General features: G+C 41.8%; 1 protein-coding gene across 1 annotated transcript in view; it reads left to right on the top strand.

The window, feature by feature from the left end:
• Positions 1 to 6,000: 6,000 nt before the first annotated feature.
• Positions 6,001 to 15,859, top strand: part of LOC147688962 (ranaspumin-like) — a 30,275-nt gene continuing 20,416 nt past the window's right edge. The window contains exons 1-3 of the mRNA XM_086939847.1: positions 6,001 to 6,094; positions 13,757 to 13,845; positions 14,560 to 14,625. Of these exons, the coding sequence (XP_086795973.1) occupies positions 6,046 to 6,094; positions 13,757 to 13,845; positions 14,560 to 14,625 (204 nt within the window). The 5' untranslated portion in view covers positions 6,001 to 6,045. The remainder of the gene's footprint in view (positions 6,095 to 13,756; positions 13,846 to 14,559; positions 14,626 to 15,859) is intronic.

Consider the following 15,859-nt stretch of genomic DNA (forward strand, 5'->3'; position numbering starts at 1 on the left):
ACCCAAACCAATAGAACACGCACGCAACCCGGGTTTCATCCTGGACTCCTCCCTGTTGATGACCAGACAAGTCAACGCCATCTCCTCGTCTTGCTTCAACATCCTACACATGCTACATAAGATCTTCCAGTGGATCCCCACCGAAACCAAGAAGACGGTCACCCAGGCGCTCGTCACCAGTCGTCTCGACTACGGGAACTCCCTCTATGCCGGAACCACAGCCACACTTCAGAAGCGACTCCAGCGCATTCAGAACGCCTCAGCATGACTCATCCTGGACATCCCCCATCACAGTCACATCTCCGGACACCTGAGAGACCTGCACTGGCTCCCCGTCAGCAAGAGAATCACATTCCGACTCCTCACCCACGCACACAAATCCCTTCACAACCAAGGCCCCAGATACCTCAACGACCGCCTGACCTTCTACACTCCAACCCGTCAGCTACAATCGACCAGCCACGCCCTCGCCGCCGTTCCCCGCATCCGAAAAGCCACAACGGGGAGGAAGATCCTTCTCCTACCTGGCGGCCAAGATGTGGAACTCCATCCCCATCCACCTCCGCCTGACACAAGACCACCTCTCCTTCAGGAAGCAACTCAAGACCTGGCTGTTCGAGTAGTAGCGGACCCCCCCCCCCCCCCCCCCCTCAAGCGCCTTGAGACCCTCTGGGTGAGTAGCGCACTATACAAATGCCTTGATTGATTGATTGATTGACTGGGTCCACCGGGCAACACCAGATGTTCACCAGAGCTGACACCCTTTAGCCAGAGTGCTCAGGCCCAGAGGCTAGGCGGGGATCTGGAGAGTTCGTCTTGGGGATTCAGAGTGCTCCTAAGGTGTGACCACCATCTTGACGGTCTAGGCCATGCCCCCAACAAATTATTAAAAAATGCATTATATGTACTTCCAAATGCCAAAGGCTCATATGTAGAGACCCAACACATATGGATGAAGAAAGGAAAAGTGAATGTTTTAGTGATAAGCTGGGGAAAACATTAGCAAATGGCTATACAATTGTTACGTGGAATATAGCCGGTCTATTAAGCAAAAAGGATGCACGATGTATAGATTTCATTATTGAACATGACATAATTTGTCTACAAGAAACTTGGTGTATTGAGCACGTTTACATAGAAGGGTTTGCTTCATATGGTCTACTGTAGGTGCCTTGACCTGCTGGGGTGACTTGTCTGGCTCCCACCAGGTTCTGTTACCCAGAATCCCTTGCAAACCTCAAACTTTGTAAAACAAAAAACATATTTTACTCACATTTATTTGGTGGAACGTTCTGGATTCTGCATGGATTTACAAAATTTCACACACCCAGCATTCCCCAAAGTCTTCCGGGAAAAATGGTACCTCACTTTTGCAAAGAGCCTAGCTGTCGATTTTGAAACCTAGCTCTGCCAGCACCTGGGCAAACCAGCAAAACTATGCATTTTTTAAAACTAGTCACCTAAGGGAATACAGCATGGGGTGACTTGTCTCGCTCTAACCAGGTTCTGATACCCAAAATCCCTTGCAAACCTCAGACATTGTAAAAAAAACACACACATTTTACTCAAATTTCTTTTTTGGAAAGTTCAGAAATCTGCGTGGATCCACAAAATTCCACCCTCCCCACATTCCCCAAAGTCTTCCAAGAAAAATGGTACACCACTTTTGTGCGTAGGCCTAGTGCCTGCGACGGGAAACGGCCCAAAACACAACTTGAACACACTACATTTTCACAGTAAAATCTGACAATATTTTTGCAAGGTGCCCAGCTGTAGATTTTGAACCTTAGCTCACCAAGGTAAACCTAGCAAACCTATACATTTTTTAAATCTACAGACCCAGGGGATTCCTGGATGGAGTGATTTCTCTGGCTCTCATCTGGTTCTGTTACCCAGAATCCTTTGCAAACCTCAAACCTTGTAAAAACTCATTCTCCTGACATTTCTGTGGTGGCTAGTTCTGAAATCTGCATGGATCCACAAAATTCCACCCACCCCGCATTCCCCAAAGTCTTCAGAGAAAAATGGAACCTCACCTGTGTGGGTAGGCCTACTGCCCGCAACAGGATATGGCCCACAACGCAACGCGGACAAACCACATTTTCACAGGGAAAACTGACCCTTTTTTTGCAAAGAGCCAAGCTGTAGATTTTTAACCCTAGCTCTGCTGGCATCCAGGGATACCTAGCAAACCTATACATTTTTGAGAACTAGACTCCCAGGGGAAAACAGGATGGGGTGACCTATCTGGCTCTCACCAGGTTCTGTTACCCAGAATCCCTTAAAAACCTCAAACTTTGTAAAAAAAACATATTTTACTCAAATTTCTGTTGTGGAAAGTTCTGGATTCTGCATGGATTTAGAAAATTTCACACACCCAACATTACCCAAAGTCTTCTGAGAAAAATGGTACCTCACTTGTGTGGGTAGGCCTAGTGCCCTGCGACAGGAAATATGCCAAATCGCAACGTGTACACACCACATTTTCACAGTGAAAACTGATCCTTTTTTTGCAAAGTGCCTAGCTGTAGATTCTGAACGCTAGCTCTGCTGGCACCTAAGGAAACCTAGAAAACCTATACGTTTTTTAAAACTAGACACCCAGGACAATACAGGATGGGGTGACTTGTCTGGCTCTCATCAGGTTCTTTTACTCAGAATCCATTGCAAACCTCAAACTTTGGAAAAAAAAATGTTATTCACATTTCTTTGGTGGGAAGTTCTGGATTCTGCATGGGTTTACAAAATTTCACACACCCAGTATTCCCCAGTGTCTTCCGAGAAAAACGGTACTTCACTTGTGTGGTTAGGCCTTGTGCCCTGCGACAGGAAATGGGACAAATTGCAATGTGGACACACCACATTCTCACAGTGAAAACTGACCCTTTTTTTTACAAAGAGCCTAGCTGTAGATTTTGAACCCTAGCTCTGCTGCCATCTAAAGATACCTAGCAAACCTATACATATTTGAAAGCTAGTCACCCAGGACAATACAGGATGGGGTGACTTGTCTGGCTCTTACCAGGTTCTGTTACCCAGAATTCTTTGCAAACCTCAAACTTTGTAAAAAAAAACCAACATATTTTACTCAAATTTCTGTTTTGGAAAGTGCTGAAATCTGCGTGGATCCAAAAAGTTCCACCCTCCTCGCATTTCCCAAAGTCTTCCGAGAAAAATGGTACACGATTTGTGTGGGTAGGCCTAGTGCCTGCGACAGGAAACGGCCCAAAACGCAACATGAACACACCACATTCTCACAGTAAAATCTGACAATATTTTTGCAAGGTGCCTAGCTGTAGATTTTGAACCTTAGCTCTGCCGGCACCAAGTTAAACCTAGGAAACCTATACATTTTTTAAATCTACAGACCCAGGGGATTCCAGGATGGGGTGATTTCTCTCGCTCTCACCTGGTTCTGTTACCCAGAATCTTTTGCAAACCTCAAACCTTGTAAAAAAACACATTCTCCAGACATTTCTGTGGTGGAAAGTTCTGGAATCTGCATGGATCCTCAAAATTCCGCCTGCCCCGCATTCCCCAAAGTCTTCCAAGGAAAATGGTACCTCACTTGTGTGGGTAGGCCTACTGCCGGCAACAGGAAATAGGCCAAATTGCAACGTGGATACACCACATTTTCAAAGTAAAAACTGACCCTTTTTTTGCAAGGTACCTTGCTGTAGATTTTGAACGCTAGCTCTGCTGGCACCTAAAGAAACCTAGAAAACCTATACATTTTTTAAAACTAGACACCCAGGACAACACAGGCTGGGGTGACTTGTCTGGCTCTCATCAGGTTCTGTTACCTAGAATCCTTTGCAAACTTCAAACTTTGTAAAACGAAAAACACATTTTTCACTCACATTTCTTTGGTGGAAAGCTCTGGATTCTGCATGAATTTACTAAATTGTACACCCCTAGCATTCCCCATAGTCTTCTGGGAATAATGGTACCTCACTTGTTTGGTTAGGCCTGGTGCCCTGGAACAGGAAATGGGCCAAATCACAACGTGGACACACCACATTTTCAAAGTGAAAACGGACCCTTTTTCTGCAAAGAGCCGAGCTGTAGATTTTGAACCCTAGCTCTGCTGCCATCTAATGATACCTGACAAACCTATACATTTTTGAAAACTGGACACCTGGGGAAATACAGTATGGGGTGTCTTGTCTGGCTCTCACCAGGTTTTGTTACCCAGAATCCCTTGCAAACCTCAAACTTTGTAAAAACAAAACCATATTTTCCTCAAATTTCTGTTTTGGAAGGTTCTGAAATCTGTCTGGATCCACAAAATTCTAACCTCCCCGCATTTCCCAAAGTCTTCCGAGAAAAATGGTACACCACTTGTGTGGGTAGGCCTAGTGTCTGCAACAGGAAACGGACCAAAACGCAACATGAACACATCACATTCTCGCAGTGAAAATTGACACTTTTTTGCAAAGGGCCTAGCTGTAGATTTTGAAACCTAGCTCTGCTAGCACATCGGCAACCCTAGCAAAACTATGCATTTTTAAAAAGTAGACACCCAAGGTAAATTTGGGTGAGATGACTTGTCTGGCTCTAACCAGGTTCTGTTACCCAGAATCCCTTGCAAACCTCAAACTTTGTAAAAAAAACAACATATTTTCCTCAAATTTCTGTTTTGGAAAGTTCTGAAATCTGCATGGATCCATAAAATTCTACCCTCCTCGCAATCCCCAAAGTCTTCCAAGAAAAATGGTACACCACTTGTGTGGGTAGGCCTAGTGCCAGCGACAGGAAACAGCCTAAAATGCAACATGAACACACCACATTCTCACAGTAAAATCTGACAATATTTTTGCATGGTGCCTAGCTGTAGATTTTGAACCTTAGCTCTGCCGGCATCAAGGTAAACCTAGCAAACCTAAACATTTTTTAAATCTACAGACCCAGGGGATTCCAGGATAGATTGATTTTTATAGCTCTCGCCTGGTTCTGTTACCCAGAATCCTTTGCAAACCTCAAACTTTGTATAAAAAAAAACATATTTTACTCACATTTCTTTGGTGGAAAGTTCTGGAATCTGCATGGATGCACAAAATTCTACCCGCCCCGCATTCCCCAAAGTCTTCTGAGAAAAATGGTCCCTCACTTGTGTGTGTAGGCCTTATGCCCTGCGACAGGAAATAGGTCAAATCGCACATTTTCAAAGTGAAAACTGACCCTTTTTTTGCAAAGTGCCTAGCTGTAGATTTTGACAGTGTCATATTGTTTTCAAAACAGTAATATGGCGTTTTGGTTGGCCACGGTTTATGAGAAGTGTTCGACACAATATTATATGTTTAGGTTTTTGAACATATTTCAGGCGCATGCTAGCTCTGTTATGTCATGTTTCACTGAAATTGTTTGGTACAGTGATTCATGCATAGGGTTTTAAATAGTTTTTATGTTTGGGGGATTTAAGTTTGAAACATCCTCTTTGGAGTTGTCACGTTGTGTATGTACCATGAGTTTATTAGCACTTGGCCACAAGGTAGATATGGTTAATTGTAGTAGGTTTGTGCCAGTAATGAAACCCTCTGCAAAGTTCTTACTGCAGAAAATGTATACTTAATCCCTAACAAATAACAAACCTTGGAAGTGGAAATACACACACAACACCCTTTTAGCTGCTATCAAAATCAATTACATCAGAGGAAATTGAATGATAAAGATAAGAAATATAAAGCTATAGCAGTGTGTTTCTAGACCAAATGCACCCTTTGACAAATAGCCTGTTCTTCATTATGCCTAAGTGGTCTTTCAACAGGGAACAACAAACAGAAACATGACAGTTACACCTCAATGTTTACTAACTGGAAAGGAAAAGCAAGTGTGTGAAACAGGCACCATTTAAATTATCCTCGCTTGAGCGAATTGGCAAGATTCAATCTGATAAAGTGGTCATTTGATCTGTGGTGTGAATCTCTGGGAGGAGATCGAGGAAATGCTTCCAGTATAAATGTAGGTGTCCTGCATTGATAAATTCACCAAGAGCTTGAACATAGTATTGCAGTCAAATACTCACTACAGTCTCATCTCTCAGACATGAAGATCGCTGTGGTGTTCCTGCTGGTGGGCGTTAGCACTTGCTATGGTAACAAACTTTTATTTTACAGATTTGTATGTACTGCGTTTCTAAGGAAGATCGTTGTTTTATTGTCTGTCCATTTGTTAACTAACACCTTCATTCACTGACTCACACAACTACTTTTAGAGTTGATTAATTAGAAATTCAAGGCAGTGGAATAATGAAAATTGAATTAAGGGAATTCCATGCCCAATATGCTAAGATGCTTCCCATAGCCTTGAACTTCAACTCATATTTTATGGTGAAGACTGGCAGAGGAAGGCAGTCATACGTAAATGTAAATATCTAACATGTATAGAGATTCTAAGCATTTCGCCTTGTTATAACTCCATCAGCAGCAACAAGGAGACTATTAAAGTTTAAAAGGTAGGGTGGGGGTCAAAACTGTGATGTCAGGTGTCAAAAGGAATATGTCTGCACTTCCTTAACTGCTGATATTTTGTTGAATCAATATCAGTGAAAGAGTTGCACATGGAAATGAAAGAATTATTTAGCACTGGTGTGTGGCATTGAAAATACTAATGGTAGAAGCATAATTGAAGCATATTTAACTCGTATTGACCTCAATAACCTTAAGGTCCAGCATGGCACACATACCTAATTCTAAGCAAATAACATCGACTGGTATGGCATGATATAAGATCAACATGCTTCGTGACTCCATAAATGATAATGGGTAGTATATTCATGGAGCCCTCCTTTTAGTGTTGTGTTTAATTTATGCTACTCAAACATGTCATTAACCCCTGCTAGTGCACCAATAATTGTGGCTGGTTTTATAGGGATTTAGCTGAAGGTGGGTCTTCCAACTGAGGTTCCTGTTAACTATACATCAATAATATGGTATAGGCAATAAACAATATGCCAGCTGACTTGGGTCTGGTCATGGTCAAATTCACAAATCTATATTTAACAAAAGTGGTGCAATGACACTCTCTTTTCAATGACATTTCGACCTGTGAGAGGTCCCCCTGCTCTGCTGTTGTGTAACTGAACAGCAGATCAGAAATTATTGTGTAACTCGCTAATATTCAAAATTAGGACGTCTGGAGCACACATCTATGCTACTTTTCCATCTTCTCTTGTCTATGGTCCAAATCCACAAAACAGTGGGGATGATCCAGACCCAATTCTATCTTTTCCTTTAGGGATATTAGCCACCTGTTTTCTAACTTGAGTACTGTTGGATGATGGACATGCTATTGAAGCATTTTTTCAGTGATAATGTAAATTCATATTTTAGGGTTTTGAATCATTATTTAAAAACTGACTCCCTTAATCTTTTTTAATACGTTTAAGTGAAATATTAAGGATATTCTACCAAAATCGGTCTTGCAATAATGCTTAACTGTGAGATTCCTCAAAATAAATTTGGGAGTTGTAATTCAGGATCAAATCCATCAAATGATCTCTTAAATGCGATGCTATCACTACAGGTAAAAACACAATGTCACTGCTATGCAATCATACATGTTTTTTACATTAAGAATAATATTTTACTACTAGATACTAGTGTTTTGAAATGAATCATGATTCTTCCAACTGATAATATATCTTAGCAGTTCATGGTTTTTAGAAAGTGTATGTCTTTTATGTTCTAGATCCTGTAGTTTATGTAGGAATTGATGCACCAAGTCTAAAACCGAATGTGTTTGTGAGTGGGTTAATGAGAGAGTAAATGATTGACTAGGTTTTTGAGTGAATTACAACTCATATACAGTTCATTCCACACTCCTATTTAACTTCAGATGTTTGTACCAAATCTTAAAAAGCATATTGCAGACTGTCATGTATTTTTGTTCTAGGTTTTGTTCACTCACATGGTGGTGATGATTATGTTCAATTAACCAGGGAGGGTACGTTCTATAGTACAAATTGTCTTGTAACTATTGTTTATTGGAAGGTTCCTCCAAATAAATACATGTATTTAACATAAAAGGCTAATCACTATAATAATCTCTTACAGTTACATTTGTCACTTTGGGCACTACAGAAAAACCTTAGTGATCTAATCATGCATGCTCTCTGTGCATTTTAGTATAATGTGAAGACTTAAAAATAGTACATCTGTTGTAAATTAATTCTTAATCCCAGCAACTGGCCCTAAATCTGGACATTTCATGATTTTATAACCATTATCCAGTTTTAATCTAGACACAGTCAAATATATGTGTACTGTTTTTATAAAGTTTAGAAATGGAGAGATTTGTGAGTAGTGTCAGAAGCTATTTTTTTTTAAATGGAGTACAAGAAAGGTTACAGACTTTTATAGCCGACCAACTGAGATGCCCTATTGAATAATCTGGGTTCCTTCTATATCTATGTAGCACAAGGTGTTAAACAAGGTGCTATTTATCATACCTCATACATAAAGATACTCTAAGGTACGTTATTTATTGGGTTTGATAAATATCACTAATTAAGAGTTTTGTAGAATAACATGTGGATTTTTATGTTCTCTGGATATGTTATGTTATGTTATGTTATGTTAACTATTTTTTATATAGCGCACGGATGCCGCAGCCAAGAGGCGTCCCGGCGCTTTGGAGATCTGAAAAACACAACACAATAAAAATAGCTGGACAAGAAGCAGACTAAACTGTGGAGAAAAGGAAAGTCTTCAAGGTCTTCCTAAAAAGAAGCAGATCTGAAATTGAGCGGAGAGGAGCTGGAAGAGAATTCCAAAGAGCAGCCGCCAGCACTGAAAACGAGCGACCACCCACTCTGGCCCTTTTAAAACGAGGCACTATGGCAAGGTTGAGACTAGCAGAGCGAAGAGCTCTGGTAGGAGCATAGTGCAGAATAGTCTGTGCAAGGATCGGGGGAGAGGCTAGGTTAAGGATTTTAAAAGTTAAGCAGAGGGCTTTAAACTTAACTCTTTGCTCAATCGGGAGCCAATGAAGATTGTGGATGGTTTGGCGAGCTGAGACAAATTTCGGGAGGCCGACAAGCATCCTGGCCGCCGCGTTCTGAACCCTCTGAAGACGGGACAGTTCGGCCTGGTTTAAGCCCAAAAACAGAGAGTTGGCATAGTCCAGTCTGGTAAGAACCAGAGCCTGGACCATAATCTGTCTTGTCTCAGCATCGAAAAATTTAAAAATGGGTCTCAGACCATGCAAAGTACCAAAACATACGCCAGCCACGCGTTTGGTATGGGAAATAAACGAAAGCTTGTCGTCAAACCACACCCCAAGGTTTCTGACTTCACTCACAGGGGTAGGCACAGGGCCAAGATCAGTAGGCCACCATTGATCTCCCCATAGACCACTTTCCTTACCGAAAATAATGACCTCGGTCTTAGAGGCATTTAGTTGTAATCGGTTGTCCGCCATCCAGCCAGCAACCGCTTTTAACGCTGACTGGAAGGTGGGGGCGTCCATGCTGGAGTCTCCATTCAGTGCCACCGCCAGCTGCGTGTCATCGGCGTATGACACTAAGGAAAGACCAAAACTATGGGCAACCTCCGCCAAAGGCTGAACATACAAATTAAATAAAGTGGGACTAAGAGCCGAACCTTGGGGAACACCCTGAAGAATAGAACGTGACGCAGAAACAAAAGGGGGGGTGGACACTTTAAAACCTCGATCCTTAAGAAAAGAGCGAAACCACTCAAGTGCCGTCTCTCCGACTCCAGCCTCCATCAGACGATGTAATAAAATCTGATGGGACACCGTGTCGAAAGCGGCACTGAGGTCTAAAAGAATCAGCGCCGCCGTCTGACCCTGATCCAGCATCTTCCTTATGTGTTCCACCACAGCCAAGAGAGCTGTTTCAGTGCTATGACCTGCACGGAATCCATTCTGGGAATTATCCAGTAGATTCGTTTCATGCAGGTGAGCAGATAAAATGCGGTTAGCATGAGCTTCCGCTAACTTGGCTGGCCAAGGAAGAAGGGAAATGGGCCGGTAGTGTTCTGATTTGGTCGGATCGAGGGTAGGTTTCTTAAGGATCGGAATGACCATGGTATGGTATGGTGAATACTGTACACATTTCCCTGTTAAATTTAGGCAGGTTTTCCCTGTCAAAATTTAAGGAAAGTTGAGATATTTAATGTAATGTATGTTTAACGGATATGATACATACCTCCCAATTCAAAATTCCGACCAATACACAAACGGGACTTTACACACAGCTCGGAAAATACCAGCCGATTCAAAGTCAGGCCCTTAGCCTGCTAAACGATGTATGGTAATTAGCTGTAACAAGCTATTAGAGATGAGAGACTTTGAAGATTTAAGGATTTCAGTCAAATCCTGAGACTGAATAAGTTATTGGCCCAATTATGTGTGGGTGTGTGTATATATCTATATCTATCTATTTATCTATATATATACACACACACACACATATATATATATTCACTGAAAAAACCATAGGTTATAGACCATATATAGTTAGGAATTAGCATTTACAAAACCTTATTTTACTCGCACAAAACCATTGAAATTCCATATATAGTTAGTTGCACTAACTATATATCGCGCACCCGCAATCCACTGCTGATGATGTCACATATTACATCATTCATGACATGGTCAGTGACATCACTGATGACATCACTGATGACATCTCAAATGACATCACTGATGACATCACTGAAAACATCTCATTTGACATGACTGATAACATCACTGATGATATCATTCATGTGATAATACCATGAACCTCTTCAGACTCTAATATAACCTTAGATACAATCAGTGTAAACAGACAGTCACAGACTGTCACTCATCCATGGAGTTACTCACACACCTAGTCAGTTATGCCAAAAATCAATCACACCTCCATTTTCTCAACTATACAGTTATACACACCTTACTTATTCAAACATATACTAACACATATTTACTTTACTCTCTTATACAATCTCTGATACATGTTCACAATGATCCATACAGCCACTCACACATTCACTGGCTCTTATGCACAGTTATTTATAGATGTCAACTCTCACATGTACTGTGTTTTACATATGTACTTATTTTGACATGTAGCACTGAGATATCCATTCACTCACTAATACACTCATGCACAGTCAACCGCCCATACAGCTGTTTGCACATGCACTTTTGAATCTATACATATAGTGAATCAACTACTCACACATCTATGTACAGAGTCACACACCTTCCAGCCACCCATACACACACACTCAGTTTCCCATACAAATACTTGGACAACCAATCAACCCATACAGTTACTCATATAGCTACTGATCAACATATGCAGCAGTTTGTAGAACAACAGATATAATGATGCACAAATTAAAACAGTTTAGTCACTAACCCATGCACTCAGTGAGACACATTTAATCACTCACTCAATCAGTCAGTCATGCACCTACTAAATCCTTCATCCAGACACTTATACATCCACTCATTCTTCAAAATATAAGACATATTTTAACTTTACAGAAACATACAGTCACTGGATGTTGTCATCAGTGATGTCATCAGTGATGTCATTTGAGATGTCATCAGTGATGTCATCAGTGATGTCACTGACCATGTCATGAATGATGTAATATGTGACATCATCAGCAGTGGATTGCGGGTGCGCGATATATAGTTAGTGCAACTAACTATATATGGAATTTCAATGGTTTTGTGCGAGTAAAATAAGGTTTTGTAAATGCTAATTCCTAACTATATATGGTCTATAACCTATGGTTTTTTCAGTGAATTTTCAAGGTTTTGTAAATGCTAATTCCTAACTATATATAGTCTATAACCTGTGGTTTTTTCATTGAATTTCATTGGTTTTTTAAAAGCTAATATCTGTAGCTGTAAAATATACTCTTTATTACGTGACGTATCACGTAGCCACGTGAGACGCCTCATGACGCGTCGCCTCTGCAGCGCAAACCAAACCCGTAACGTAAGCGCGCCGGAGCACGCTTACAGATATATATATTTTTTTAACCTTAATTAGACAAAATCCACACATGCACATATCTTGAGGCCTTGCAAAGGCACATCAAACAAACAATCCCTACCGCTCTGGACTGTTTAGAATGTTGACAGACACCGGAGAGCCAATCAGCTCCGCTTCGCAAAGTTCCGATACGCGAAAAGTTCGCGAACCGGAGCGCTACCCGGAGCGCTGTTACAGATATAGCTGCCCGGTTAGCTGCCGGTTAGCTGCCTGGTTAGCTGCCCGGTTAGCTGCCCGGTTCGCGTACCAAGACGCGTCTCTACGGCGAAAAAATCGAATCTTTTTTTTTTTTTTTTTTAGCTTAGCTGCCGGTTAGCTGCCTGGTTAGCTGCCCGGTTAGCTGCCCGGTTAGCTGCCCGGTTAGCTGCCCGGTTCGCGTACCAAGACGCGTCTCTACGGCGAAAAAAAATCGATTTTTTTTTTTTTGCCCCGCGTGGCTCTATAATATCCCCCTCATCAATCCTAGGGGGTCAGGAGGGGTCTACCTTGCCCCCTTTCCTTCATTTCCCCCTTCGTTTTTCACCACATCTTGTCTCTCGAGAGACAAGATGGCAGCCGCTCCGGACTGTTTACAATGTTGACAGCCAATCAGCTACTCCTCCGACTCACGTTACGCTGCCGGTTAGCTGCCCGGTTAGCTGCCCGGTTAGCTGCCCGGTTCGCGAACCAAGACGCGTCTTTACGGCGAAAAAATCGGATTTTTTTTTTTTGCCCCGCGTGGCTCTATAATATCCCCCTCATCAATCCTAGGGGGTCAGGAGGGGTCTACCTTGCCCCCTTTCCTTCATTTCCCCCTTCGTTTTTCACCACATCTTGTCTCTCGAGAGACAAGATGGCAGCCGCTCCGGACTGTTTACAATGTTGACAGCCAATCAGCTACTCCTCCGACTCACGTTACGCTGCCGGTTAGCTGCCCGGTTAGCTGCCCGGTTAGCTGCCCGGTTCGCGAACCAAGACGCGTCTTTACGGCGAAAAAATCGGATTTTTTTTTTTTGCCCCGCGTGGCTCTATAATATCCCCCTCATCAATCCTAGGGGGTCAGAAGGGGTCTACATTGCCCCCTTTCCTACATTTCCCCCTTTGTTTTGGCCTCCTCTTGTCTCTCGATCCTACCGAGAGACAAGATGGCGGCCGCTACGGACTGTTTAGAATGTTGACAGACACCGGAGAGCCAATCAGCTTCGCATCGCAAAGTTCCGATACGCGAAAAGTTCGCGAACCGGATCGCTGCCCGGAGCGCTGTTACAGATATATATCTTGATTTAAACGTTAATTTCTCAAAATCCACTGAAGCACATATATTGAGACCTAGCAAAGGCACATCGGGCTAACAGTCCCTACAATTTTGCCAAGTTTCGTGTAAATCCATTCAGCCGTTCGGGCTAAAAGTGAGTCCAACCGCCCTATGGAAATTAACATGGGAAAATCGCGTTTTGGGACCCCCCTTTTTTCTCAGCCCCCCCTTGACGAACCCCCCCCAAATTTCCAGGAGCTGCTCAGAAACAAAATGTGCCATTTTCCTGAAAATTTCAGCCGATTCCGTCCACAAACGCCAAAGTTATTAGGCATAGAATTTTCAAAAGTCCCATAGAGAAAAAATCCTAACTATATATACCTACTGGCTATCGCCAGTAGGTAATATATATGTATATATGGAGTAAGAGAAAGCGTGTGGTGAAACGAAAATATATAAAGTGCAGACAGCAAATTTAACCGTCATTATTATTATTACAGGTATTGTGCACCAACATGAAGGTGGCGATTATGGTCGCCCACCCAGTGGTGTAAAGGTCCCCGAAACAAACTGTCTTGAAATAGTTCTGGTAAGTTCAACACATAAATTGCCTTTGCTTACAACATTACATGAGAGAATAGTACATAGTATATTAGCCTACAGTGAGTTAACTAATATGTAGCTTCTATTAGGATCCATTGTTGTGAGCATTTAAAATGCCCCTTATGATGCCTCAGTGTATAAGTACCTCCATGCAAAGAGGAGAGTGTTCAATGATGCCTGCAAATGGCTATGTCACTTGCTCTAACAGTAATCCCAATAAATAACCTTCACTGAAACTGAGATGACATATGTTCTGCTGTATCCCTTCAAGAGTGAGGTTTTACTGTGCATAGTGGTATGAAGCAAAAACCTATTTAAAGCTGTAGGAAGGGTGTTCTTGAACTAATGTTGTGTCAGACGTGCTGGCTAGGTATTGGAAATGTCACAATTTGGTTCTCCATTGTGTTAATCGTATATTAAAATGACAATACATAGGTTTTATTTAAACAATGTAGACAGGGCATTACGGAGGACAATTCACAGTCACAGTATTAACATACATGGGCGCATTAACTCCAACCTCTGAAATGTAATTGAGTCAAGTATCATTTGGGCATGAGAATTATGCATTAGTGATGATCTCTGGATTCAACATCAAACACTGGAGTATTTGTCCTAATAGAGAAATCCAGCTAGGACCAGGTAACTAATGCATGGTTAATGAATTATTTCTAATAAATGTACTTTAAATTTCTTTTAGAAAAAAGATGTGAAAAATCTTCTGACTGCCTTACAAAAACTATTCTGCTCCTACGAAAACTGCAAGGTAAAAATATTCTCTTCTCAATATATAGATTTACAGTTCATGTTGACATCAACGACCCCTCTGGGACTGTGCAGTCTGCATCTGAGGTTTATATGTCTCTCACAGAGGGAACAGGATTGATCTCTTAACCTAGCTCACTGGGCTAGTTGCCTTTTCACAAAATCTGTGTGTACATTTTAGATCAAAGGCATTAAATACATCAATTCCATTCAAATGTTCATATCTCCAAGATGGTGAAATGGAGTACCCTTACACTAGGTTCTAGTAATATTTGCTATTTCCAGAACTATGAAATGTTAAATTGTTTGTCCAAGCACTGTGGAAGAACACTGATTAGTATTATTCTCAGGCATTTCTGTAGCCAGAATCTAAAAATCACATCACTGCTTCCAGAAGAATTAGGGTGGTATGTATGCCTTATCAATTTCCACATAACCAACATTTCATCTAGAATTCACACAAATCTCTCTTAAATTACACTGAATGGTGTGTCTCGGTCCTCATATAAATCTCTCCTGTGAAGTCATAGTTTCAAGCTACAAATGTTCCCCAATCATGATTTTTGCTTTTAGTGCTGGTAGCCCAGTACACTGACCCACGCAGTAATGTTTGTCACTTGGTGTGACCTCTTATAAAATATATTTACAAGGCTGTATCACCTACAACTCCCTGTTTACCATGCTTAGTGCATTTCACCTACCTTCTACCACTGTGTTTTTGTGTGCCCGGCACCTCACTACTTAGCACTGTGTTCCCCATACTTATTGCTGATAGCATTTTATGTTCTGCACCTGGTTGCTGACCATTCTATGTGCTCTACACCCCATTTACACTCTACAGCAGTATGACTCCCACTATATATCAGGGGCGGTTCCTTCATTAGATTTTATAGTGTTTACCTCCCACCTCAGTTGCAAGCCCCCTCACGCATTGCCATTACCCAAAAGTATTAGATTTACTCCTCCATTGTGTTGTTAATGTATCTGGGTGGGATATGGCATGACTAATCCTGCTGATAGGTAGTCAGCAACTACAGCTTGATGCGCAGATCAGGTTTGACAGGTCTGTTACTGTGGTCAACCAGACATGATTACTTTTAGCTTCTAGAACCTGCGCTGCTAAGGAGCCAGAGGGAAACACAGCACAGCTGGCACAGTCTCATTTGAAGCACTGGGTTCATCTGGTCACACTAATTATTTGCTTTGTTCTCATTCTTAATAAAAACCACATGAAA

Source organism: Lissotriton vulgaris, chromosome 10, assembly GCF_964263255.1.
Source record: "Lissotriton vulgaris chromosome 10, aLisVul1.2, whole genome shotgun sequence".
Classification (NCBI taxonomy): Eukaryota; Metazoa; Chordata; class Amphibia; order Caudata; family Salamandridae; genus Lissotriton; species Lissotriton vulgaris.